The sequence below is a fragment of the Equus caballus genome, chromosome 2 (genome assembly GCF_041296265.1).
Source record: "Equus caballus isolate H_3958 breed thoroughbred chromosome 2, TB-T2T, whole genome shotgun sequence".
Classification (NCBI taxonomy): domain Eukaryota; kingdom Metazoa; phylum Chordata; class Mammalia; order Perissodactyla; family Equidae; genus Equus; species Equus caballus.
The window spans coordinates 15,128,603-15,156,496 of NC_091685.1; the positions used below are offsets into that span (position 1 = coordinate 15,128,603).

At 42.5% G+C, this 27,894-nt stretch overlaps 2 protein-coding genes across 2 annotated transcripts in view; both read left to right on the forward strand.

The window, feature by feature from the left end:
* The window catches only part of OR13P2 (olfactory receptor family 13 subfamily P member 2), a 115,866-nt gene that overhangs the window by 77,519 nt on the left and 10,453 nt on the right, over positions 1-27,894 (forward strand). The gene's annotated exons all lie outside the window — the stretch shown is intronic.
* On the forward strand, positions 13,015-13,962 carry OR13P4 (olfactory receptor family 13 subfamily P member 4). The gene has a single exon (NM_001391261.1). It carries the CDS (start codon positions 13,015-13,017, stop codon positions 13,960-13,962), a length of 948 nt encoding a protein of 315 aa, NP_001378190.1.

The window sequence follows — 27,894 nt, forward strand, 5'->3', positions numbered from 1 at the left end:
CCTGTTTCCTGCCCTCTTGATCCTGACCCCAGCACTGAGTCCCCTGCAGCACTGACCGACCCACAGAGGCCTCGTCCTCCACTCGAGGGGAGCTCAGGATTTGGTGGTGTCCACATCCAGATAACTCTGACTTCGGCTCCGTCTAAGACCCTCAAGGCTAGAGTTCTTTTCCTGCCCCACAGGGAAGCTCCCATCCCAGGGGCCTCCTCACATCTCTGGGGGGGCTGTTTCTTTTCCAGCATTTCTCTGGCTCAGCCTGGAACGCCCTCTCCCTGGCTGCTTACCCTGAGACTCAGGGACTCTAGGTCTGTGATCCACCTCCCTTCTCAGGCGGCAGGGCCCGAGTTCAACAACCAGGTTAACGATTCTGACATCAAATTCCAATGTGGGCTTTTTCCCCTACCACCAAGCAATTCTCTGACACCAGCTGGGTCTCCTATAATTCAATTCAATCTACCTGGGGATAGTGTCAGATCCCACAGGTGAAGGGCTCAGTCCTACAAGACCGTCCCTCCTCCCAGCCCTTCAGACACCAATCAGGAGTCCAGGTTGTCACCCGTGCTTCTGACCCACCAGCTATAGATTGGAGCTTCCAACAACCCCCTCTGCGAGTTCAATTAATTTACTACAGCAGCTCAGAGAACTGAGAAACATTTCACCTACTAGATTACCAGTTTATTAGAAAAGGATGTAACTTAGGAACAGCCAGATGAAAGAGATGCATAGGGCAAGGTATGTGGGGAGGTGGGTGGGGCTTCCATGTGCTCTCCAAGTGCACCACTCTCCCCCCATCTCCACATGTTCACCAACCCAGAAGCTCTCCAAACCCATCCTTTTGGGTTTTTATGTAGGCTTCATTACATAGGCGTGATTGATTAAATCATTAGCCATTGGCAATTGAACTCAATCTCCAGCCCCTCTCCTCTCCCAAGAGGTGGTGGTGGGGGTAGTGGGGGCGCTATGTGTTGAGACTGAAAGTTCCCACCCTTTAATCACAGGGTTGGCTCCACTGGTGACCAGCCCCCATCCTTAGGTTACCTAGGGACTTTCGGAAAGTCACCTCACTGACATAACAAAAGACACGTTTATGGTTCTCATCACTCAGGAAATTCCAAGGGTTTTAGGAGCCTTGTGCCAGAAGCAAGACGAAGACCAAATATATATTCCTTGTTATAAATCATAACATCACACACTATCACACTGGCTCTATAGGCAATAAGCTTTCACACGGCCGCTGGCATCGTCTTTCTAACCTGCTGCTCTGACTTTCTTCCTCCCCTGCTCAGAACCTTCCTTGGTTCTGTGGACTTGAAGAAGATGGAGTCTCTCATGTTAAGGAACTGAAATGGAGCCAGGTGGACATGAAGAAGAGAGGAACAAATTCCTCCTTCAGGATGAACTCTTGAACTCATTAGATGCCTGAAATGCATCTGCAGGTCTTTTCAAAGAAGATGACATTATCGGGATAGAGATCTCATTCCTGTCAGGGTCATCTTCTACATTCCTAAGTTTTAATGGCTTGTTTCAACTGACACTCCCTATGACTACCTTGCACCTGGAATTTGTTAAAAGACGTTCTGAGACCGAGTTGGCATGAGAGACTCCATGTCTAAACCACACTCTTGTCTTATTCTCACAGAGTGCTTCAGCGAAATGCTTAGAACTACATGTAAGCAAGCTAATCAGTAACCAGGAGAGAGAATGACTTGTTAGCAGAATATTTAAGTCCTCTGCCCAAACTGTTTCTTCTCTCTCATAAGAAAATAACTAATGTTTTCTTACATTCCTCAGGAATGTCACATTCAGTGGATCCGAAACTTTTGTATACAGAGAGGCACCCAGCATTCTGCGGTCATCCAACACCTGACACTCCGGAGCCCTCGCCCCAACCCTGTTTGCCTTGTGTTAAGTCATTTCCAAATCAGTTCCCCTTTAAGTTGGCTTATTTTTTTTAGGACGTTAGTCTGCCATCGTTTGATAGCTAGCTCATTGCTCAATAAAGTTTTCTCTCTCCACTGCTTCGCATCTTGACGGACTAACTTTTGTCCCACAGCGAGCAGATCGAGCCCTTGCTCAGCATCAATTCCTTCCTCTTTTTTTGTTTGTCTTTATTAGCCATGACTGTAAGCCCTTCCCTCTCCCTTCAAGGGCCAGAACATGATTCAAATGCTACCTGAATCTGTGTTTCGGGGCTGCAGTCCTAACATACTCCAAATAAACTTCTTTTCGTTTAAGTCTATCAGAGTCTACTTCATAATTGGCCAACAGTTCCCATCTGTGGAATTCAGACCCAGATCCTCTGTCCAGCAGCCAAAGCCCTTCCTGAGCTGACTCCCGCCACCTCTCCAGCCTCCCCTCCTGCAGTCCTTTGACTCACACCTTGCACTCCAGGCAGTCTGAACCACCCATAGATCCCCAGACAAGCTGCTCCTCATGCTGCTGCCTCAGCCTAGGATGCTGCCACAGCCCGCTCCCTGGAAAACACCCACTCCCAGGCCCTTCACAGCTCCTCCCTGACACTCTCATGCCTACCTGTCAGCTCTTTCTTCATGGGAACAGTCCTTTGCTCATTCTGTTCCTCTCTATTTGTGCCGTGATTTCATTGATTGACTGATTGATTTGGCAAACACTCAAAGGGGCTGATAGTGTATCAGATGTTGCTGGTCACTGAAGACAAAATTAGGAACAAGACTTGGCCCTCACCCTGCCCATGCTGGCCTGTGGACTGCTTGAGGAGATGCAGATGGAAGCAAGTGTCCTTAGTGCACGGGGAATGGTACACAAACAATTACGTACGAACATACAGGAGGGTCCTGCTGACTTTTTTTCTCTGAAGGATGCAGGAGAGTGTTCACAGAAGAGGCAATATTTGAGTTGGGTCTCAAAAGAATAGAAAGAATAGGAGTTTGATAGATCGCGAAGGCAGAGAAGGGCTATCCAGGGTATCCAGAGTGTGTGCAAAGATACAGATGAAGGAAGGAAGATGGCCATGAATTCCCCCCTTCCAGCCATGTGAGGGTAGTGATAGTGTCATTTTTGTCTATATTTCTAGTGTCTAGTACAGAACCTGACACAGAGGAGCCATCAAAAAGTATTAAGTGATTAAATGACCAAATGGTACATTTGGAGGGCGGAAAGTTCTGTCACTATGTCCAGTGTGAACAGAGCTTGAGAGATGTTATGCATGGGGCAAGGCATCCTAGTGAGGGGGCGGAGAGAAGGTAGGCATCAGAGGAACAGTTTTGAATTTTAGGTTTGGCTAAACCGAGGGCTCCCAGTTAGATCTCCAGTCCCTGAGGACACCTGCAGCTGTGCAGTGGCCCTCCTGTGGGCACCACTAATGGCTCAGGTCCATAGCCCATTCCTAGACATCTGTACTCAGCCTTGTAACTTGCTCCCCAAGGGTGACTCCCTTCCAAACCCCATAAAGGTGGCAAACATGATTTCCTACCCAAAATCCCAGAGAAATGACTCGACAAATGATAATTTTTTTCTGATAAGCCAAGTTATTTATATGGAAAACAGCTGCCTCAACTCCTTTTTGAAAGAAGGCAGAATGTGAACGAGCAAATAAAAATAGGAAATATTTTACAAAAATATGCAAAGTTCATTATAGTGTGCATGTAACAAAATATCTGTATTAATAAGAATAAGATTACCCAAATCAGTGCTGTCCCAGAAAACTTAGGAGAAATAGTTTCTGTCCATATGGGAAGATAAGACAAGATGGGACCAACAGCAAGCAAATATCCACAGGGTACACTTGAAATATGTTTTTTTTACAATGTTGAGCGGGAGTTGCTGTCCCTATTTTACAGATGAGGAAACTGAAAACCAAGCCAAAAAGTTTGCCAGCCATCCTGGCAAATATCAAACTTTGGAAGAGGAGAAGAACGGGGTCCAAGGACAGCAATGACAGGTAGTCATGTAGAATGGAAAAGGGAACACAGCTTTGAGACTGGACAGAGACGTTTGAGTCTTGTTTTGACACTTGCTGGGTGGGAAACAAGTCAGTTTAGCTCTTTCTGCCTCATTTATAAAATAAAGGTAATTTAATGTATTGGACAGGGTTATTGTGAGAATGAGATCAGGAACCTAGAGGTCAATGAGTGTGTGCTTCTTTTGGGAAAGGTCATCACATATTATCACTTCACCTACCATCCACACATGCTCATGATTACCAACTTGCCGTTTTCTGCCTGATCTCCATTCACGTGCCTCCTAGGCTGGCAGCTTTCTAAGAGGGACCCCAACGATCCTGCTCCTGGTAGTGACACCTGTGTGTATTCCCCAGCCTCGAATGTGGGCTGGACCTGCTATTTTCCTTTTAATGACTAGAATGGGACAACTGTGATTGGGGTATCACTTCTGAGATTTGGTTATAAAACACTGTGGACTTCCATTTTCCTTGAACTGTCTCTCTGGCTCTTATCAATTACTGCCTCTGATGAAGTACATTGCCTTGTTGTGAGCTGCCCTATGCAGAAGCCCATGTGACAAGGAACTGAGAGTGACCACTGGGCAACAGGCAGTGAGGAACTGAGACCATCGGTCCAACAGCCCTTGAGGAACAGACTCCTGCCAAGAATCACGTGAGAGAGTGGACCCCATGATATCGACTGCAGATCCGAGATTCAGCAGAGCGAGAGTTAACCATAGAGTTGAATGAACTAATGAGGTTTTTTGTTTGGATCATTGTTGCCGTTATTTTTATTGTTCTGGTTTTTTGGATATACGTTAATTCCTTTCTCTTTCCTCTCAGGCTATCTCTAACACTCAATTTAGTAGATCCTGTTTTTGTAAACGGAAATGAAACATTTTGAACTGATATCTGATTCTTTTTATCCTACCAGAAATCAGAAACTCAAATTAGTCTCCTTATTTTTCATAGCAACATAGTTATTAGCATACCTTCAATAAGAATCTGTTTTCTTTCTAACCAGAATATTCTTGGTCAAATTGATTGTATAAAACCAAGTTTGGGGGCTGGCCCCATGGCCGAGTGGTTAAGTTCGCGCGCTCCACTGCAGGCGGCCCAGTGTTTCGTTGGTTCGAATCCTGGGCGTGGACATGGCACTGCTCATCAAACCACGCTGAGGCAGTGTCCCACATGCCACAACTAGAAGGACCCACAACAAAGAATATACAACTATGTACTGGGAGGCTTTGGGGAGAAAACGAAAAAAATAAAATCTTTAAAAAAACCCCACCAAGTTTGTATTTGAGAGTCATTATTTTTTAACCAGGCAGGAGAAGCTACTATTTAGTAGCAAGGGTTGACTTTACTCATGAAGTCAATCTCTACAAAGCCCTCCCAGGAAAGCTGACCTGGTGTCTTGCTTCCAAGATCCCAGTCTTACAGGTGGTAAGGAATATCAACTGCTGGCCAGCAGGAACCTTAGCAAATTTGGAGGCATTGCTAGGAGAGGAATTCACCCAAATTATTACTGCAAGGAAAACGTGAAGGAGAAAATTTCTTGGGCTGGTTTTCCAGCCTCAGTATAAGAAGTAATAGAGGATTTTTTTTTTTTAAGATTTTATTTTTTCCTTTTTCTTCCCAAAGCCCCCCGCCCTTACATAGTTGTATATTCTTCGTTGTGGGTCCACCTAGTTGTGGCATGTGGGATGCTGCCTCAGCGTGGTTTGATGAGCAGTGCCATGTCCGCGCCCAGGATTCGAACCAACGAAACACTGGGCTGCCTGCAGCGGAGCACGTGAACTTAACCACTCGGCCACGGGGCCAGCCCCGGTAATAGAGGATTTTAAAAGTCCAATTTGAGATTCCTTATGCAAAGTTCCAGGCAGAAGTTAATTCTGTGGCCTTGGAAGTGGCTCAAAACTGCATGTGTCTAGATTTGCAAAGCAAACTGGAGGAGGCATATTTGGTACACATTCCTGCTACACCTACATAAACAATGAAGTTAGACATAATGAGACCAGTTTTTTTGGGATCAACAATAATCATATAGGGGCCAGCCCAGTGGCATAGTGGTTAAGTTCGCATGCTTCTCTTTGGCAGCCCGGGGTTCACAGTTCAGATCCCAGGCACAGACCTACATACCACTTATCAAGCCACGCTGTGGCAGCACCCCTTATACAAAATAGAGGAAGATTGGCACAGATGTTAGCTCAGGGCCAATCTTCCTCACCAAAAAAAAGAAAGAAAGAAAGAATAGTCTTACACTACTCAGCCATAAAAAAAGATGAAACTGTGCTATTTGCAACAACATGAGTGGACTTTCAGGGTATTATGCTAGGTGAAATAAGTCAGACAGAGAAAGACAAATATCATATGATTTCACTCATATGTGGAAGATAAAACAACAACAAATAAACAAACACATAGATACAGATGGATTGGTGGTTATCAGAGGGAAAGGAGGGTGCGGAAGGGTGAAAGGGGTAAAGGGAGACATTTGTATGGTGACGGGTGGCAACTAGATGTTTGGTGGTGAACATGATGTAGTCTATAGAGAAGTTGAAATATAATGATGTACACCTGAAATGTATATAATGTTATGAAACAATGTGCCGTCAATTTTTTAAAAAAGTCTATGGAACCAAAAGCTATTTGTGTCTTTTTTTTCGAGAAGATAAATAATGTTCGTAATACTCTAGCCTGACTGATAGGAAAAAAGAAGAGAAAACCCAGATTTCCAACATCAGGAATGAGAAATATAACATCACTATAGATTCTATAGATATTAAAAAGATAATAAGAGAATATTATGAACAAGTTTATTCTGACAAATTAGATAACTTAGATAATATAGATAAATTAATTGGAAGACATTAACTACCAAGGTTCATTGGAAAAGAAATAGGCAGCCTGAATAGCCATATATCTATTTTAAAAAATGAATGTGGAGTTAAAACCTTTTCACAAAGAAAACTCTAGACCTAGATGGATTCACTTGTGAAATCTACAGATCCCTTAAGGAGGAAATACTTCCAAGTCTACACTAACACTTGTAGAGAATTTAAGATGAGTGAAGATAGTTCCCAACTCATTCTGTGGGGCCAGCATCACTCTGATATGAAAACCAAAGATGTTACAAGAAAAGAAAACTACGGATTCATAGCCCTCATGAACACAGATGCAAAAATTCTTGACAAAAGTTTAGCAAGTTGAGTCCAACAATAAATTTTTAAAAAGTTAAAACACCATGGCCAAGAGTTAGGTGAAGAAAAACTGAGTTGAGAGGCAGAGAATTGTGCTGGAATAAAAACAGGCTTCAGAGGGGCTCAGGTCTGGGCTCTGGGCTCTGCCACAGGGTGTCGTGGCCCCCTGCTGGCGAAGAAAGAGGCTGACCCTTAACACTGATCACTTATCATTGTCGGGATAGGACCTACCACTGACTGAGCCCCTTCTGTGTGCCAGAACCTGTGCTAAGCATCTTACACGCACCTTCTTAATCCTCATGGCATTGTTTCCTATTCTAAATATGATGAAAATGAGGCTCAGAAAAGGACCGTAATTTGCCCAAGGTCATATGTCTAGGCAGTGGTGGCAGTGGAGAATTCAACCACCAATCTGGCCTTTTTTTTCCTGTGTTACACAAAAAAACACTGTTTCTGTGTCTTCTGGGGTTTCAGAACCCAAGTCTGAGAAAGAGAATAATGTAGAGAACAGATAAATAGCCAAGAGAGGAAATACATCAAAATCTATAACTATACTGTATAACATCTACTGCATGTGACTGGGTAGCCTGCTCTATTTCAGGTAGCCACCAGGCTCATGGCCTCCTAAGCTGGGAGAATATACAAATACCCAAACTCAGACACATTTTGAGAGTGAAAGGCAGTGATTAAAATAATTACAGGAGTAAATTAATCTAAAGCAGGAAAAAAACAGAACTGTTCTATAAAAACTAGAATATGAGATCAGCCTACCCAGTCTTACCCATGGCTGTCCTGTTGTCTCCCCACAGTTGGGGCCAAGCACTGTGCCTGATACTTGCTAGCTGTGAAAATCCATGTTACCTGGATGAATGTGCTACAGCTCTGGGGACCTAAGCGGTCACAAACTCATACTCTGAGATAGCATCTCAGATAGCATCTGCTTGGCTGCTGGCTTGTCCAAGTTCATGCTCCAGTTGTACTAATAGGACTTCTTTGGTCTTTGCCTTGAGAATCTGTCCTTTAAGATAATTTGTTCTTTCCAAACTCCCTCCCAGTTACCAGGACTCACCCAGTTCTACCCCTCAGGTCCCACCAGTGGCTCAGGCACTGTCTTGTATGCAGACACCCTTTGACCTCTAAGTATCACTTGACCTGAATTCCTCATCGCTGACATTTACCAAGGTGGAAGTATTTTCCATTGGCCTTAAGTCCCCCAGCATCCAAACTGGACTTCATCTTGCCCTGAACTTTACTTTCATCACCACATCCTTCAGAATTTAAATTCTACCTTGCTGCCCTGGCCCATCTCAGTGCCTCCCACCCACAAGGCAGGCTTCTTTCCAGTGAGCTTCGTCCTGCAGCAGTTAATGAGGCCAAGCCACTCTTCTGTCTTTCTCTCTTGGAATTCCAGAAGGACCCAAGAGAGCCCTTAGTTGGGGAGAGTGCCCTCTAAGTGGGTCCAAGGAAGACTGCTCATCTGTCCTAGGCTTTGACCACCTGACTCCTACGTTCAGCCTTATAGACGCTCTACAGCCTGACTATACACACCAGTATTGTAAACCAGTATTGCACTGTGGGGGATCAAAATTGGCCACCCCAAAATGTGTCTCTTTGGCTTAATTATTTCTAAAGACTGTGAAAGAAACTTTGATCTTCCCCCTAACTGCCTAAAAGAATTTAAGATAGAAAGCCTGTCCCTGGGACAGGCCATCACCATAGATAATCCTGGGTGCAATAGACTGGGAGGATCCTTGCTAAGCCCATTCTTATCAAAGCAATCTCCCTCTCCCTCTCTCTGTCATCACATTGTCTATAGATGGCCCAGCAAATATTTGTTGACCAAACATTTGCTTTTCCATCTCCGTGTAAATTGGCTTCCTCCCTTTTGAAGTCCCAAACCACTACCCTCAACATCCTCCTTTGTCTTTAGCTGAAGATGGTATTTTAAGGTGGTGGCTTTGGTCATTTTGGCAAGGTACTCAGTTTTCCTGGGTTTCTCCCATGAATACGTGTTATTAAACTTTGTTTGGTTTTCTCCTGCTATTCTGTCTCATGCCAATTTAATTCTTAGACCAGCCAGAAAGACCAAGAGGTTAGGGATAGTTCTTCCTCCCCTACAGCACCCTGGCCATAGAGATGCTGCAGAAGGAGGATTTGGAATCTGGCAGAGCTAGGTTCAAATTCGGACTATACAATTTATCTGCTATGTGGTGCGAACAAACCACTTAATTCTCTTAAATTCTTTGTGCTTCTTTATCTTTCGAATGGCATACCAATCTTGTTGTGGGGATTAATTATACTACGTGTAGAGCCCAGTGTAGCATCTGATAAGAGTAAGTGTTCGATGGGAGGTAGTTGTTATAGTAATGGGTTTGATAGCGTTTATGCCACAAGAAAGAGTGTGGCCTTGGATAATAGTAGATTTCATTAATGGTAGTTAATGAGGAGACTAATAAGTATTAGCATCATTTATATTATCTATACCCAAGCCTTAGTTTTACCTCTACGAAGTTTGTGGCCTTGTATAAGATGCCTGAGGATATCAAAGACACACAAAAGCGCTTCCAAAGGAAGGAAAGCACTTATTATTATTCTAATCACTGTGTCATACAGGGACTTGAAGCTCAGCCTAGGACTCCTCCCTCCTCCAAGTCTCAGTGGGGAGAAACTTCAGTCCCCTAATGGAAGCTTCACAAACTGCCCAGCTCACTAGCTCCAGGGGCCAAGCCCAAAATGTCTTGAGGCATTAACCTTCCTGGCTGAGCATTTTATCCAGCCCAGGGGTTCTGTGCTCCATTTACCAGCATGGACAGGGAGTTGTCAGGGCTTTCCAGGGATTGAAAATTCACTCTCTAACCCCACCCTGATACAAAGAGTACTCCTGAGTCTGCCAGGTTGGAAGCCCCTCCCTCCAGGGCTGCTCTGTGTCCAACACCCTTAAGAGAGGCACGGCTCTCCCCTGGAGGGCCACTGTGCTAAGGAGAAGGGTGAACCGCTTTCTCTTACATGCAAGACCGAGAGAAAACAGGCAGATGCTACCGCAGGAGTGAGGGAGGCTACTCCGGCAGAAGAACAGGGGGCTGGTCACCTGTAAGTGGGACTGAGGGAGGGGCTCTGGGAGTTTCCTTTCCTGGGCATCCCCAAGAATGGACAAAGGACCCTAGTCTTCTCTGCCCTACTCACTGGAGGAGGAGAGCAGGGAGCACCTGCCCTCACTAAGCAGGTGTGGAATTTCCAGTGCACTTTCCAGGCTTGCACAGGTTTTTCTCAGGAGCACCCTCCCATCCCCACACCCAAAAGGTGTCCTGGGGCTCCCTGGCATGCTGCTGACAAGATATCCTCTTCCTTCCTCTCCACCAGAGGAGCAGAGGCTGGGAAGGGACAAGGAAGCATTGGCAGATGGAGAAAGGAGAGTGGACATGGATATGGCATTTTCCTAGCATAAAGGCTTGACGTGATTGTTTCTTCATGGGTGCCTTTGAGAGAGGCAATCGAGATTAGTAGTTAAGAGCCTGGAAGGACATACAGCCAGACACCAGGCACTGGAGTGGGGCTCTGAAAGCAGTCTGTCCATCCCTACTAGACACTGTGGAGAGATCTAAAAAAGACATAGCTTCTGCCTGCAGCCTGGGTGGGAGGACAATACACAAAATCTACAAGGCTGGACTAGTTGGTAAGGAGGAGGAAATTCTAAGCTGGGCTTTGAAGGTTGAGAAGAAGCAGAAAGGATTACAGTAGGCATTCCCAGCAGATGAACAACTTGAGGGAACTGTGGTGGACATCTGCATGGCACATATGGCAGATAGTAAGAAAGACAGGTAGCTGGGAAGATCTGTGGCTCAGAGAGGAGGGGCATCCTAGCTGCCCAAATGAGGATCATTTTGGTGGTCGTGCTATTAGCATCACGGCTCAGAAGTCTCACTGAGGTGTTGGCAAGTCACACAGATTGGAAAATTAGTTAGATCCACGTGGCAAAGGCCTAAAATTCCAATCTGAGAAAGGACACGATAGATGAAACAGTATCTGAGGAGTGGACCAGGAAGGGAGGTCAGTAAGAAGCCACTGAAAAAGTCCAGGTCTGAGGTGTGGACTGGTAGAAAGGAGGATGTGATCACCTCCTCATTCGCACCTTTCATCATCGAGGCTTCAGGGTTTGCTGTTTGCACTGCTGACCAATGCTAAGCTATTGAAAATCTCCCCTCTCAGGGTCTAAGATTCTGAGCTTCCCTACTTCTTCTCTTCCCTTCACCAGCGTTCCTGACCTAGGACAGTTTTCTTCTTCATCCAATTATTGGTGTTCCCTAAAGCTCAGCACAAAAATATCACACCATCTTGTTTTGCCCATATAGGCTCAGACAACTTTTCCATCCTCCAGACCTCCACCACATCCTGCGGCAATCAGTCCTCATAATCTTGTTTTCTGCCCTGTCCTCAGGAACCTTAGGTGTTTGAATATGCTATGATAGCTCCTCTCTTCTCCTTCCACTCCTCCTGCCACCCACCTTCCCATTACCTAAATTGCTACCATTTATTGAGGACTTTCAATAGACCAGGTATATTTCATACAATCTCCACTACGGAGCAGCAATTACTGATAGGAAGCTAAGTGACTTGGGAGTAGATAAAGAGGGTACAAGGCTCAGATGTGTTGGCGCCCAAGTCTATGCTCCAGGTACTCTCCTATGCTCTGGTCTCATGTCTCCAACTCCCAGAGAGAATCTCCTGCAACACAATCCTGCTAAGCTGACTGTTCAGCTCAGCCCTCCCCTTGGTGCTTTGGCACTGATGCAATCACAGGTCTCCAGCCTGGTATTTCTGGTGTGAAAGAATAGCAGTGTCGAAAGGGTCCTTTGGAGTGCTCAAGTCCAATAGCACCCAAGATCACACAGCAAATCAAGGGCAGGGTCAGGACCAGCCTCCCACTCTTCTGATTTCCAAAATTGTTCCACTTATACTGACCCTTTTACTTGTCTAGTGTCTCATATTTTGCAAAATTTCTTGACATACAGTATCTCACATGCTCCTTGCCACTACACTGTGCCATAGATGTTTCATCTCTATCTAACAGATGGGGAAATTGAGGCTGGTGGAGGCAAAGAGACTTGCCCAAGCTCACGCAGCTGGGTAAGTGACAACCGTGGGACATTCAGGAAGAGCTGAATTTAACATGTGGTCATGGGTGGTCATTGTAAGGATTCAACAGAAAATCCCACAGATATCCAAGCACAGGAAACAAAGCTCAGACAGGTATCAAGGGAACTGGGGTAGCAAGTCAGGAACCAGATTCACTCTCTCACTTGCTCAGGGCTGTGAGGTCTCTCCTCTCTGCTTCCCAGCATGTCTGCTCTTTTATCATCTCTGCAAGGCCTTCACTTTTCTTCTCTTTAGCATCAGCTCCCCTGTGACTTTGAGTTACCACCACACCAGCTCGGGGTTGATAGTACCTCAGGCATCCACAGCCCACTGACAAAGACTTTCAGTGTCATCATTTTAAATTCTCAGCGAATTGTCCCCCAGATTGGGACAAGTGTACACTGGTAGTAGAATTTGGCAGTGGCCAGAGGTTGGCTAGGTCCCCTGTTAGAAACATGGCTCCCTAATGCCTTGCCATCTGTAGGTGAAGGTGGTTTCCAGAAAAGAGCATGTGGGCCGTCAGCCATTCTATAATCTATTACATGTAGGAATCCAGATCTTCTGATTTATTTCCCAGTGCCAGAGCTGCCCTAGCTTCCTATCCCTTTTCATCCAACTCAACAAAGTTTTGACCAAATCTATGCAAGCTGCTGTGCAAGGTGCTGTGTGTGTGACTCAGCTTCTGTCAACTCTGTTCTCCCTCCCCCAAGGCCAAGGACGGAATAGGGAACTCTTTGTCGCTTTATTTGGGAGATCACCATGCAGGGCCTTGGCAAACAGAACCAGAGCTCTGTGTCCGAGTTCCTCCTCCTTGGCTTCTCCAGTGAATCACAGATCAGAATGGCCCTGTTCACCTTCTTTCTCCTCCTCTATCTCATCACCCTTTTGGGCAACGGACTGATCATCACCCTGATCTACCTGGATTCACACCTCCACACACCCATGTACTTCTTTCTCAGTATTCTCTCCTTGGTGGACGTGAGCTATATCACCACAACTGTGCCTCAGATTTTGGTTAATATGACGCATCCAAGGAGGACCATCTCCTGGGGAGCTTGTGTAGCCCAGATGTTCATCTTCTTGGTCCTAGGCATTGCTGAGTGTGTCCTCTATGCCATTATGGCCCTTGACAGGTATGTGGCCATTTGTTTCCCCCTTCACTATACCCTACTCATGAGCCATCCCATTTGTATCAAGATGGTCATAGTCTGTTGTTTCATTAGCATAGCTGGGGCTCTGATCTACACTGTCTTCACCAAGCGTCTGCCTTATTGTGGCCCCCATGAGATAAACCACTTCTTCTGTGAGGTCCCTGCTGCTCTGAAATTAACCTGTGCAGACACATCCCTCAATGACCAGGTGGACTTCATCTTGGGTTTCATCCTGCTTTTGGTCCCACTCTCTCTCATCCTGGCCTCATATGTCTGCATCTTTGCTTCCATCTTAAGAATCCGCTCATCCCAGGGAAGGCTTAAGTCCTTCTCTACGTGTGCTTCTCACATCACTGTGGTCACCATGTTCTATGGGCCAGCCATGATCATGTACATGAGGCCTGGCTCCTGGTATGACCCAGAGAGGGACAAAAAGCTAGCACTGTTCTATAACGTAGTCTCTGCCTTCCTCAACCCCATCATCTATAGCCTCCGGAACAAGGATGTAAAGGGGGCCTTTCTGAAAGTGTTTGGCGACAGAGGGACAGCTCAGTGATCCAGAATGTTTCAAAGTTGTCCAGAATTGTGAGCAGATTTGATAAGGCACACGTGGCATCAGAAAATACATCAGTTCTGATCAGCCTGAACCTTTCTGGGGCTGTGAGCAACCAAGAGAGGGTGTGGCCACTCCTAAACTAAAAGTCTCCCCATTGATTGGAAAATTTTCAGTTACCACCACCCGACTCACTCAGTTGAGTATTGAAAGCAAAGGATTTCTTCTACAATGACTGTGTCCTTATGGTTCAAGGGCATTGCTTTATTGCTTTTCCTGGATTCTCTCCTCACCTCTGGAAGTTCATGTCAGTTCAATGTGATCACAGCCAAATATTTAACAAGCACACATGCTTGTCTACAGTGTAAAGGATTTAGGGGTGAAAATGACACAAGGAGTAGATAGATTATGTAGGAACTCTCTCTTGCATTACTGTCTCATGTGCACCTACAAGTAATACTTAGCATTTCTTTTTGCACTAGGTGCTATAAAATCTAAGATAGAATTATTTTAGATGTATCTGCGTAACAAAAGACTAGTAATTTATCTGTCTGGACTCAGCTTGTGAAACTCACTCTTGCTTGGTTTTACATTTTAAATCTCACTTTTATTTTGAAAAAATATATATATATTTCACAAAAGAAAAATAACTGTGTATATGTGTATCTATATCTGTGTATCTCTATATGTATAGCTACCTACATATATATATGTATGCGGAGAGAGAGAGAGAGAGTAGACAGAGACACAGAGAATGAGATCATAGAAAATAATATAACAGGGGCCAGCACCACAACTAAAGTCCCAAGTACTCCGCTTTGGCTCCCTGGGTTCACGGGTTCTGATCCTGGGTGCAGACCTACTCCACTCATCAGCCATGCTGTGGAGGCATCTCACATATAAAGTAGAGGAAGATTGGTACAGATGTTAGCTCAGAGTGACTGTTTCTCAAGAAAAAAAAAAAAGAGGAGGATTGGCAACGGATGTTAGCTCAGGGCAAACCTCTCTCCTCTCCCCCAAAAAAGAAAGAAAATAACATAACAAAGACCCCATTTTGCCACATCAAAAACAAGCACTTGTTAATATTTTGCCATATTTAGTCTGAGTCTTTTTTCCTTTATTTAAAAAGGATTAGATAATTAGAGATAAAGTTGAAGTGCCCTTTGAATATTCCCAACTCCTCTGAATCAACCACTATCATTCAATTGAAGTCTATTTGGTGTTTGTAAATTTTTGCTTACATACAATCACATCCATAAGCAATATGCAAAATTTTCTTGAATGAGTTTAAAAATTTATAATGGCAGCATGATATCAGTATCACTCTGAAAAAATTCAACACCGTGTTTCTAACATCTACTCATTTGGTAATTATAGTCCTAATTCATTCTCTTGAGCAAGCATTTGAATATACCACATTCATTTATCTAATTCTTTATTATTGAACATTTGTTAATTTCCAAACTTTCCAATATTTTAACAATTCTGCAACTAATGGCTTTGGACATTTCTCCATATATAAGTATTTTTTTTGAGGATTTACATATAGCAGTGGACTTGGAAGATTGTAGAATCAAAGAAATTTCAAATTTACTAGATACTCATAAATTATCTACACCTTTCATTCTCATCAACTCTGGATATTATCCATCTCAAATATTCTAAAGTTCCTATCTATCTCATAGATGAAAAGTGGTAACATTGTTTTTTGTTCCATTTGTAACTTCCTGGTTGCTAGTGAATTTGACATCTTTCCATTAGATTGTTGGTAGTGTCATGGAGTGAAGTAAGCTAGGAATCAGTCTTCTGTGTTCTAATCCCAGCTCTACCCCTTTCTAACTCAGTGTTGATAGGCAAGTTACCTAACTTCTCTGAGTCTCAGTTTCCTCATCTCTTAATGAGAACATAGTCTGGACCTCAGAAGGTTGTGGGAAGGATTAAATGAGATCATACATGTAAAGCATTTATGATCGTGAAAAACAAATAGTGTTCAATGAATGTGAGATATTGTTTGTCTTTTCTTGATTTGTAGTTTATTATATATTTTGGATATTAATTCTTTGTCTATTACATGCATTGAAAATATCTTCTCTCAGTTTATTAGTTGTTTTCTTTATTTCAAAAGTAATGCATGTTTACTCTTAAAATTTTGTAAATCAGAGGCAAACAAAAAGAAGAAAATGAAAATCATCCATTGTCTTAGCCCTGGAGATAACTACTGTTAACACTTCAGTGTCTCTATTTCAGGGTTTAAAAAATTTTTTCTTTTACTAATATTTTTGAAGAAATATAATTCTTAAACAATTTATTTGTTTTCATTATTTTAAAAATTGAATTATACAGTACGTATTCTTCTGTAACTTGATTTAATCACTCAACAATAAGTTTTAATATTTATCTGTGTTGATTTGTTTTCACTACAGAAAACTATTCTTTTTTTTTGTTTTTGGTGAGGAAGACTGGCCCTCAGCTAACATCTGTTGCCAATCCTCCTCGTTTTACTTGAGGAAGATTCACCCTGAGCTAACGTCTGTGCAAATCTTCCTCTATTTTGCATGTGGGTCACTGCTACAGCATGGCTGATGAGTGGTGTAGTTCTGTGCCCAGGATCTGAACCCGTGAACCTGGGCCGTTGAAGTGGAGCATGCCAAACTTTAACACTAGGCCATGGGGCCAGCCTCCCTTTGCATTTTCTTTCGATGAACAGCACAGAAGAGAAGAGAATAATGACTTTTAATGAATAGAATTCTTAAACAACTTATGAATCTTTTCCTTTATGGTTTTTCTTAAATGAACATATATCAAAGATTTCACTGAGCTCATTAATTCATGAAGGAACCAGCAAGATGTTAGGACTAATTCAAAGGAGAATTTGACTTACAGAAGTTTATATTCTCTATGGGACACATTTCATTTGCATTGTTTGAATAGGAATAGTTTGTATTACTATGGATGGAAATCATTTGCACTGCTATCAGTGTTCTATAACTTAACAGCTACACCTGCAGAACTGTAAAATACTCTTGTCCATAGAAAGTCAATTAAAGGAGTCCACACTTATAAAGTCATATGATCCTCAGAAGATCTGCCAGACAACACCCACCACTGCACCCAGAGGGCACCAGGAAAGACCTTCAGCTTTTTTGCAAGTCTTAGATGATTTTTTTCTGACATTATCCACTTTTGTGAACTTAACCTTCAAATATTATTCTTTCTTTTGTTATTGAGGTCACATTGGTTTATAACATTGTGTAAATTTCAGGTGTACACCATTATATTTCAGCTTCTGTATAGACTGCATCTTGTTTTCACCATCAAATGTCTAGTTCCCATCCATCACCACACACACGTGCCCCTTGTCCCCTTTCACCCTCCTCCCACCCCCTGCTCCTCTGGTAACCACCAATCTACTCTCCTTATCTATGTGTGCTTGTTTGTCTTCCACATATGAAGGGAATAATATGATATTTGTCTTTCTCTGTCTGACCCATTTTGCTTAGCATAATACCCTCAAGGTCCATCCATGTTGTTGCAAATGTCACAATTTCGTCTTTTTTTTTATGGCTGAGTAGTATAAGATTGTTCTTGATCACAAAAAAACTGGTCACGTTATGTCTGGCCTCATTGTGTATGGAGGTACAACAGGAACGTGAACCATATATGCCTCCTTCAGTTTGCTTTGCAAATCTGATACTGAACCTCTTAATCTCAAGTTTGTATGCCCAGTGTGCAATAACCCATTCACTGAGACACCAGTGCTTGGAGATGGAGAAAGGTTTATTCAAATTGGCCAAAACAAGAAGGCCAGAGGATAGGTTCTCCCAAGTCGACCCTAACAAAAGAAGAAAGCAGGGGATCTTTATAGAGCTAAGGGGCTTGGGGAGGAGTTTCAGAGAAACAAAGGGGAAGTCCATGTTTCTTTCACTCCAGATAAGCCCTGGGGCAATCTGACTTCTGGGCATCAACAGCAGCTGGGAGATGGTTATCTGGTGGTTGTAACTTCCTTAAAGGTGCTCTTTTTCTTCTGTAAAACAAGTTCATAAATCCTTTGACCCTTGAGTCACCCCTCAGGCTAAACAAGAAAACAGCAAATTAACAAGATTAAATTCTCTTCATTTGTATCTGTGTTGGGAAAAAGTTCAAAGGGTAATTATGTTCTTATTGAATATTTACAGTAACCCTTGGGTACCTGGCTTCATCTACAGACATGCAGTATTGAACCACTTCCAAGGCCACAGAATTAACTTCTGCCTGGAACTTTGCATAAGGAATCTCAAATTGGACTTTTAAAATCCTCTATTACTTCTATACTGAGGCTGGAAAACCAGCCCAAGAAATTCTCTTCTTTCCATTTTCCATGCAGTAGTCAACTTGGGTGAATTCCTCTCCTAGCAAGGCCTCCAAATTTGCTAAGGTTCCTGCTGGCCAGCAGGTGATATTCCTTACCATCTGTAAGACTGGGATCTTGGAAGCCAGACACCACATCAGCTTTCCTGGGAGGGCTCTGTAGAGATTGACTTCACAATAAAGTCAACGCTTGCTACTAAATAGTAGCTTGTTGTGCCTGACTAAGAAACAATAACTGTCAAATACAAACTTGGTTTTATACAATCAATTTGACCAAGTCTATTCTGGTTAGAAAGAAAACGGATTCTTATTGAAGGTATGCTAATAACTGCGTTGTTATGAAAAGTAAGGAGGCTAATTTGAGTTTCTGAATTCTGGTGAGTTAATAAGAATTAGGTGTCAGTTCAAAATGTTTCATTTCAGTTTACAAAAACAGGCTCTACTAAACTGAGTGTTAGAGATAGCTTGAGAGGAAAGAGAGGATTTCCTTATATGTGCAAAAACCCAGAACATTAAAAATAATAGCAGCAGGTGCTGGGGGCCCAGGTTCCAGGAGGCAGCTCCCTTAGAACAGTGGGTCAGTCTCAGCTCCAGAAACCACCTGGCCACCACTGGGCCAGCACCCACCCCAAGGTGGAAGGGGGAGTGACGTTAGCATCATGGCAGAGTGAGCTTTCCTGGTAATCTTTCCTCTCCACCACACAATGAAAAAGACATTCATACTCCAACAGAGCACATCCAAACACAACACAAAAGATGTCTGAGAGACCCACACAGCCATACAATGGAGGACAGGGAGGCTGGAGCCCCCCTCAGAGGAGATGGAATGGGGTAGGAGAATACTTCACTCTCTCTGCTAAAGACTGGGATCCAGGACCACAGGCAGCCTCTGAGAGGGAAGTAACAGATGAGGGGACGTTTGTTCACTGAAACATTAAAGACCCCCAAGGGGCCCCACAGCCTAGAGGAAAGCCCCTACCAAAGTGAAAGCTAACACGGGGTGACCTCATCAAGGCAACATCCCAGGAGAGCAGATAGCAAGGGCACGGTGAGAAACCCCTGAGAGCACGCAGAAGAAAGCGCCCCCCCGCCCCGCCCTCTCACCCCCCTGCCCCCACCCACCCCAGCACAGCTCCACCAACTGTGAAGGCACAGGGCTCAGAATATGCAGCTCTTGACCCCCACCCAGTGGCAATCGCTGGTAACTGCAACCAAATAATACCACCATGCACAAAAACAGAGCCGCGCCTTCTAGCAATGTGAAAAATTATATTAAATCTCCAGACCAGAGAGAAAATGACAAGTACCCAGTACCTCAGTCCTGAAGACACAGAAATACGTAATCTAAATGACAGAAAATTCAAAATAGCCATCATCAAAAAACTCAACAAGTTAAAAGAGAATGTAGAGAAACAAGTCAATGAGTTCAGAAGCTACTTTACAAAAGAGATTGAAACTATAAAGAAGAATCAATCAGAAATATTGGAGATGAAAGACACAATGGACAAAATATGGATTCCCTGAACACTCGAGCAGACACCATAGAGGAGCGAATCAGCATAATCGAGGATAGACATGTTGAAATGCTCCGGATAGAGGAGGAGAGAGAGAGAGAGGACTAAAACGGAATGAAGAAAGTCTCTGAGAAATATCCAACTCAATTAGGAAATGCAACATAAGAATTATAGGTGTTCCAGAGGGAGAAGAGAAGGAGAATGGAGTAGAAAGCTTGTTCAAAGAAGTAATAGCAGAGAACTTCCAAAACCTAGGGAAAAAGATGGAAATCCATGTGGCAGAGGCTATCAGATGTCCTCAATACGTCAATGTAAAAAGACCTACAGCAAGGCAGATAGTAGTGGAACTGGCAAAAGTGAATGACAAAGAAAAAATACTAAGGGCAGCAAGGCAGAAGAAAATAACCTACAAAGGAACCCCCATCAGGTTTTCCGTGGATTTCTCTGCAGAAACCTTATGGGCTAGGAGCGACTGAAATGACATATTCAACTCTTTGAAGGACAAAAACTTTCAGCCAAGAATACTCTATCCAGTGAAAATATCCTTCAGATATGATGGAGAAATAAAAACTTTGCCAGATAAACAAAAGTTAAGGGAGTTCATTGCCACAAGACACCCACACCCCCCCACACAAGAAATCCTTAAGAAGGCCCTCATACCTGGAAAAAAAAGTAAGAAAGGAGTTAAAAAGCATGGAGTAAGGAGGTAAATAGGTAGACAAAGTCAGAAAATTGTAGCTATACATCAGACTAGGTTAGCAAACACTCAAGAATAGCATTAAAGATAAAGGGAAAGAAAACACCAAAAACAGAGATAATCTTGTCATTTTAATCACAAACTCACAATGCAAGATGGAATAAGATGTGAGAAAAACAACTTAGGAGGGGAAGAGGAAAGGTGATACCAGCCCTGATGTCAATTTCCCTACATTAAACCCAGCCTATATGGGGTTAAAACCAAAACACTCACTCCCTGCTTACTCCCTGGCTTGCTGGCTCCAGAATCCACTATCCTCCATGGAGACAGACACTGCCAAGGACAAGCACCTGGACTATCTCCTCCCCACAATGAGATACAGGCTGGTGGGAAAGCTGCTGACCAGCAAGGCCACAGGCTCCCTCCTCTCTGCAAGTAGTCTCAAGGCCAAAGACAGGCTGATGGGAAAGCTCCAACCAGCAAGACCATATGCTCCCCCACCCCTACCTAAAACCCCAAATAAAAACCCTTCCTTTTAGCTTTTTGGGGAGTTTGAAATTTCAGCGTTAGCTGCCCTTTCTCCTTGCTCAGAACTGTGCAACAATAAAATTCCTACTTTCTTCCACTACCCCCAGTGTCAGAGATTGGCTTGCTGTGCAATGGGTGAGCAAACTCACTTCAGGTTTGATATCAAAGGGACTGGATCAGTTTAATCTAAGGAAATAAGAGGCCATCAGAAAATGGACTATCTTATCTATGAGATTTTGAATATAAACCTCATGGTAACCACTAAACAAAAAAGCAGAACAGAGACACAAATAATAAATAAGGAGAAAACAAAGAAACACAACATAAAAAAACTACCTAACTCAATTGTTAAACCAAAATACACAGGATGAGAAACAAAGGACATGCAGGAGAACCAGAAAACGAGTGATAAAATGGCAGCATTAAGGCCTCATATATCAATAATCATCCTAAACGTAAATGGATTGAATTCTCCAATAAAAAGACACAGAGCAGCGAGATGGATTAAAGAACAAGACCCAACAATATGCTGCCTCCAGGAAACACATCTCAGCTCCAACAACAAACACAAGCTCAGAGCAAAGGGATGGAAGATGATACTCCAAGCTAATGGCAAAGAAAAGAAAGCAGGTGTCACAATACTTATATCTAACAAAGTAGATTTCAAGGTAAGGCAGGTAAAGAGAGACAAAGAGGGGCAGTACATAATGATTAACCGGACACTCCACCAAGAAGACATAGCACTTATAAATATCTATGCACTCAACACAGGAGCCCAAAAAACATAAAGCAACTGTTAACAAACCTAAAAGATGATATTAATAATAGCACAATAATAGTAGGGGACCTCAACACGCTGCTCACATCATAGGATACATAATCCAGATGGAAAATCAACAAGGAAACAGTGGAATTAAATGAAAAACTAGACCAGTTGGACTTAATAGACATATATAGAACATTCCATCCAAAAATAACGGAATACACATTCTTCTCAAGTACACATGGAACATTCTCAAGGATAGACTATATGTTGGGAAACAAGGCAAGCCTCAATAAATTTAAGAAGATTTAAATAATAACAAGCATCTTTTCTGATCACACTCCTATGAAGCTAGAAATTAATTACAAGAAAAAAGCTGAGAAATGGACAAGGATGTGGAGACTAAACATGCTATTGAAAAACAAATGGATCATTGAAGAAATTAAAGGAGAAATCAAAAAATATCTGGAGACAAATGAAAATGAAAACATACCATACCAACTCATATGGGATGCAGTAAAAGCCATATTAAGAGGGAAATTCACCATAATACAGGCTCATTTTAGCAAACAAGAAAAATACCAAATAAGCAATCTCAAACTACACCCAACTGAATTAGAAAAAGAAGAACAAACAAAGCTCAAAGTCAGCAGAAGGAGAGAAATAATAAAAATCAGAGAAGATATAAATGCTATTGAAACAACAAAGGCAGTAGAAAAGATCAACGAAACAAAGAGCTGATTCTTTGAGGATAAACAAAATTGACAAACCACTAGCCAGACTTACAAAGAAAAAAAGAGAGAAAGCTCAGAAAAATAAAATTAGAAAGGTAAGAGGAGAAATAACAAGATACTACATAAATACAACGAATCATAAGAGAATACTATGAAAAGCTGTATGCCAAGAAAATGGACAATCTAGAGGAAATAGATAAATTCTTAGCCTCTTACAACCTCCCAAAGCTGAATCAAGGAGAAATAGAGAATCTGAATAGACTATCACAAGTAAAGAGATTGAAACAGTAATCAAAATCATCCCCCAAAATAAAAGCCCAGGACCGGATGGCTTCCCTGAAGAATTCTACCAAACTTTCAGAGAGGATTTAATACCTATCCTTTTCAGGCTATTCCAAAAAATTAGGGAAGATGGAAGCCTTCGTAACACATTCTACAAGGCCAAAATCACTTTGATACCAAAGTCTGACAAGGACAACACAAAAAAGGAAAACTACAGGCCAATATCACTGATGAACATAGACGCAAAAATCCTCAACAAAATATTGGCAACCCGAATACAGCAATACATCAAAAAGATCACACATAGTGATCAAGTGGGATTTATACCGGGGACACAGGGATGCTTCAATATCTGCAAATCAATCAAGGTGATACACCATTTTAACAAAATGGGGAATAAAAACCACATGATCATCTCAATAGATGCAGAGAAAGCATTTGACAAGATCAAAGAGCCATTTATGATAAAAACTCTCAACTGGGGCTGGCCCAGTGGCACAGTGGTTAAGTTCGCACATTCTACTTCGGCAGCCTGGGGCTCACCAGTTTGGATCCCGGGTGTGGACATGGCACCACTTGGCAAGCCATGCTGTGGCAGGCGTCCCACATATCAAGTAGAAGAAGATGGACACAGATGTTAGCCCAGGGCCAGTCTTCCTCAGCAAAAAGAGGAGAATTGGCAGCAGATGTTAGCTCAGGGCTAATCTTCCTCAAAAAAAAAAAAAAAAAACTCAACAAAATGGGGACAGAAGGAAATTACCTCAACATAATACTAGCCATATATCACAAAACCACAGCAATGGGGAAAAACTGAACGCCATCCCTCTAAGAACAGGAACAATACAAGGATGCCCACTATCACCACTCTAATTCAACATAGTACTAGAGGTTTTGGCCAGCACAATTAGAGAAAGGAATAAAAGGAATCCAAATATGGAGTGAAGACGTGAAACTTTCGCTGTTTGCAGATGACATGACCTTATACATAGGAAACCCTAAAGAATCCATGGGAAAACTATTAGAAATAATTAACAACTACAGTAAAGTTGCAGGGTACAAAATCAACTTACAAAACTCAGTTGCATTTCTGTACTCTAATAATGAACTTACAGAAAGAGAACTCAAGAATACAATTCCATTTACAACCGCAACAAAAAGAATAAAGTATCTAGGAATAAATTTAACCAAGGAGGCAAAGGACTTATACAATGAAAACTATAAGACATTATTGAAAGAAATAGGTGATGACATAAAGAGATGGAAAGAGATTCCATGCACGTGGGTTGGAAGAATGAAGAACTAAAATGTCCATACTACCCAAAGCAGTCTACAGATTCAATGCAATCCCAATCAGAATCCCATCTTCACGGAAATAGAACAAAGAATCCTAAAATTCATATGGGGTAACCAAAGATCCCGAATTGCTAAAGCAATCCTGAGAAAAAAGAACAAAGCTGGAGGCATCACAATCCCTGACTTCAAAATGTACCACAAAGCCATAGTGATCAAAACTGCATGGTACTGGTACAAAAACAGGCACACAGATCAACGGAACAGAACTGAAAGCCCAGAAATAAAACCACACATCTATGGACAGCTAAACTTTGACACAGGTGCCAGGAACATAGAATGGAGGAAAGATCATCTTTTCAATAAATGGTGTTGGAAAAACTTAACAGCCACATGCAAAAGAATGAAAACAGATGTTGTCTCACACCATACACAAAAATAAACTCAAAATGGATCAAAGACTTGAAGATAAGTCCTGAAACCATAAAACTCCACGAAGATAATACAGGTAGTACACTCTTTGACATCGAACTTAAAAGGCTCTTTTCAAATACCGTGTCTTCTCAGACAAGGGAAACAAAAGAAAAAATAAACAAGTGGGACTTCATCCAACTAAAGAGCTTCTGCAGGGCAAAAGAAAGTAGGATAAAAACAAAAAGACAACCCACCAATTTGGAGAAAATATTTGCAAATCATATATCCAGCAAGAGGTTAATTTCCGTTAACGTATAAGGAACTCACACAACTGATCAACAAAAAAACAAACAACCCAATCAAAAAATGGGCAGAGGATATGAACACATTTTTCCAAAGAAGATATACAGATGGCCATAAACACCTGAAAAGATGTTCAACATCACTAATCATCAGGGAAATGCAAATCAAAACTACGCTAAGATACTACCTTACCCCTGTTAAAATGGCTATAATCACTAAGACTAAAAATAACAAATGTTGGAGAGGGTGTGGAGAAAAGGGAACCCTCATACACTGCTGATGGAAATGACAACTGGTGCAGCCACTATGGAAAACAATATGGAGATTCCTCAAAAACTAAAAATAGAAATACCGTATGACCCAGCTATCCCACTCCTGGGTATCTACCCAAACAACTTGAAATCAACAATCCAAAGTAACATATGTACCCCTATGTTTGCTGCAGCACTATTCGCAATAGCCAAGACATGGAAACAATCCAAGTGCCCATCGACTGATGAATGGATAAAGAAGATGTGGTGTATATATACAATAGAATACTGCTCAGCCATAAAAAAAGACAAATTCATCCCGTTTGCAACAACATGGATGGAACTGGAGGGTATTATGCTTAGCGAAATAAGCCAGACTGAGAAAGAAAAACACCATATGATTTCACTCATATGTGGAAAATAAACCAACACATGAACAAAGAAAACAGTTCAGTGGTTACCAGGGAAAGTGGGGTGAGGGATGGGCACAGGGGGTGAAGGGGAGCACTTATGTGGTGACAGACAAGCAATAATGTACAACTGAAATTTCACAATGATGTAACTATTATGAACTCAATAAAAAAATACATGCAAGGGAAGAAAACAAATCAGAATATATCTAATTTGAAAAATAAATAAATAATAGCAATGATGATCCAAACAAAAAACCTCATTAGTTCATTCAACTCTATGTAATTAACTCTTGCTCTGCTGAATCTCGGGTCTGCAGCCGATATCATGGAGTCCACTCTCTCATGTGATTGTTGGCAGAGTCAGTTCCTCAGGGGCTGTTGGACCCATGGTCTCAGTTCCTCATTGCCTGCTGCCCAGTGGTCACTCTCAGTTCCTTGCCACATGGGCTTCTGCATTGGGCAGCTCTCAACAAGGCAACATACTTCATCAGAGCCAATAATTGATAAGAGCCAGAGAAAGAGTTCAAGGAAAATGGAAGTCTACAGTCTTGTATAACCAAATCTCAGAAGTGATATCCAATCACATTTGTCCCATTCTAGTCATTAAAAAGAAAATACCAGGTCCCACACTTGAAGAGTGGGGGACACACAAAGGTGTGACTACTGGGAGCAGGATCCTTAAAAAGCTGCCAGCCCAAGAGGTACATGAATGGAGATCAGGCAGGAAATGGCGAGTTGTAATCATGAGCACATTTGGATGGTGGGTGAAGTGATAATATTTGATGACCTTTCCCAAAGGAAGCACACACTCATTGACCTCTACATTCTTGATCTCATTCTTGTAATAATCCTGTCCAGTAGGTTAAATTGCCTTTATTTTATAAATAAAGCAGGCACAGATAGCTAAACTGACTTGCCCCCACCCAGCCATTGAGAAAACAAGACTCAAACTTCTCTGTCCAACCTCGAAGGCTGTGTTCACTCCTCTATTCTACGTGAGAACCTGTCGTCGCTGTCCTTGAGGCACATGCTTCTTCTCTTCCAAAGTTTGATATTTGCCAGAATTTCCGGCAAGTTTTGTGGCTTGGTTTTCAGTTTCCTCACGTGTAAAATAGGGACAGCAACTCCTGCTCAAGGTCGTGAGTGCTGAATGAGAAAACATATGTCAAGCAGTGTGGATAGAAACTATTTCTCCTAAGTTTTCTGGGGCAACACTGATATAGGTAATCTTGTACTTATTAATACAGATTTTTTTTTATGTGCACACTATGCTGAACTTTATTTGTATACTTTTGCAAAATATTTCCTATTTTTATTTGTTTGTTCACACAGTGCCTTCTTTCAAAAAGGAGTTGAGGCAGCTGTTTTCCATATAAGCTAATTTGCTGATCAGAAAAAAAAAAAAAACCTCTGTCATTTCTCTGGGGTTTTGCCTGGGAAATCATGTTTGCCACCCTTTGTAGGATTTGGAAGGGAGCCACCCTTAGGGAGCAAGTTACAAGGCTGAGTACAGAGATCTAAGAAAGGGCTATGGACCTGAGCCATTAGTGGTGCACACAGGAGGGCCACTGCACAGCTGCAGGTGTCTTCAGGGACTGGAGATCTGGCTGGGAGCGCTTAACTAAACCTAATTTTCCAAAGCTGTTCCTTTGAATCCTACCCTCTCCCCACCTCCCACCAGGATGCCTTGCCCCGTGCGTAACATCTCTCAAGCTCTGTTCACACGGGACAGAGTAACAGAGCTTTTTACCCCCCAAATGAACCATTTGGTCATTTAATCACTTAGTACTTGTTGTTGGCTCCTCTGTGTCAAGTTCTGTGCTAGACACTAGAAATACAGACAAAAATGACACTTACTACCCTCACATGGCCTGAAGGCGAGGATTCATGGCCATCTTCTTTCCTTTTTCTGTATCTTTGCACACACTCTTTCCTGTACCTGGATAGCCCTTCTCTGCCTTCTCGATCTATCAAACTTCTGTTCATCTTTTGAGACCCAGCTCAAATATTGCCTCTTCTGTGAACTCTTTCCTGCATCTTTCAGAGAAAAAAAGTCAGCAGATCCTCCTGTGTGTTCCTACATAACTGTTTGTGTACCCTTCCCCAAGCACAAACGACACCTGTGTGCAGCTCCATCCCCCAACCAGTCCACAGGCAGCATGGGCAGGGTCAGGACCAAGTCTTGTTCATCATTTTGTCTCCAGTGACCAGTAACATCAGATACACTATCAGCACCTTTGAGTGTCTGTAAAATCAATCAGTCAAACAATGAAATCATGGCACAAATAGAGAGGAACAGAAAAAGCAATGGAGGGTTCTCATGAAGGGAGAGCTGACAGGTAGGCATGAGAGTGTCAGGGAGGAGCTGTGAAGGGCAGGGGAGTGGGTGTTTTCCAGGG

Coding starts and splice junctions, on each gene's coding strand:
- OR13P4 (NM_001391261.1), top strand. CDS start 13,015: ATGCAGGGCCTTGGCAAACAGAACCAGAGCTCTGTGTCCGAGTTCCTC.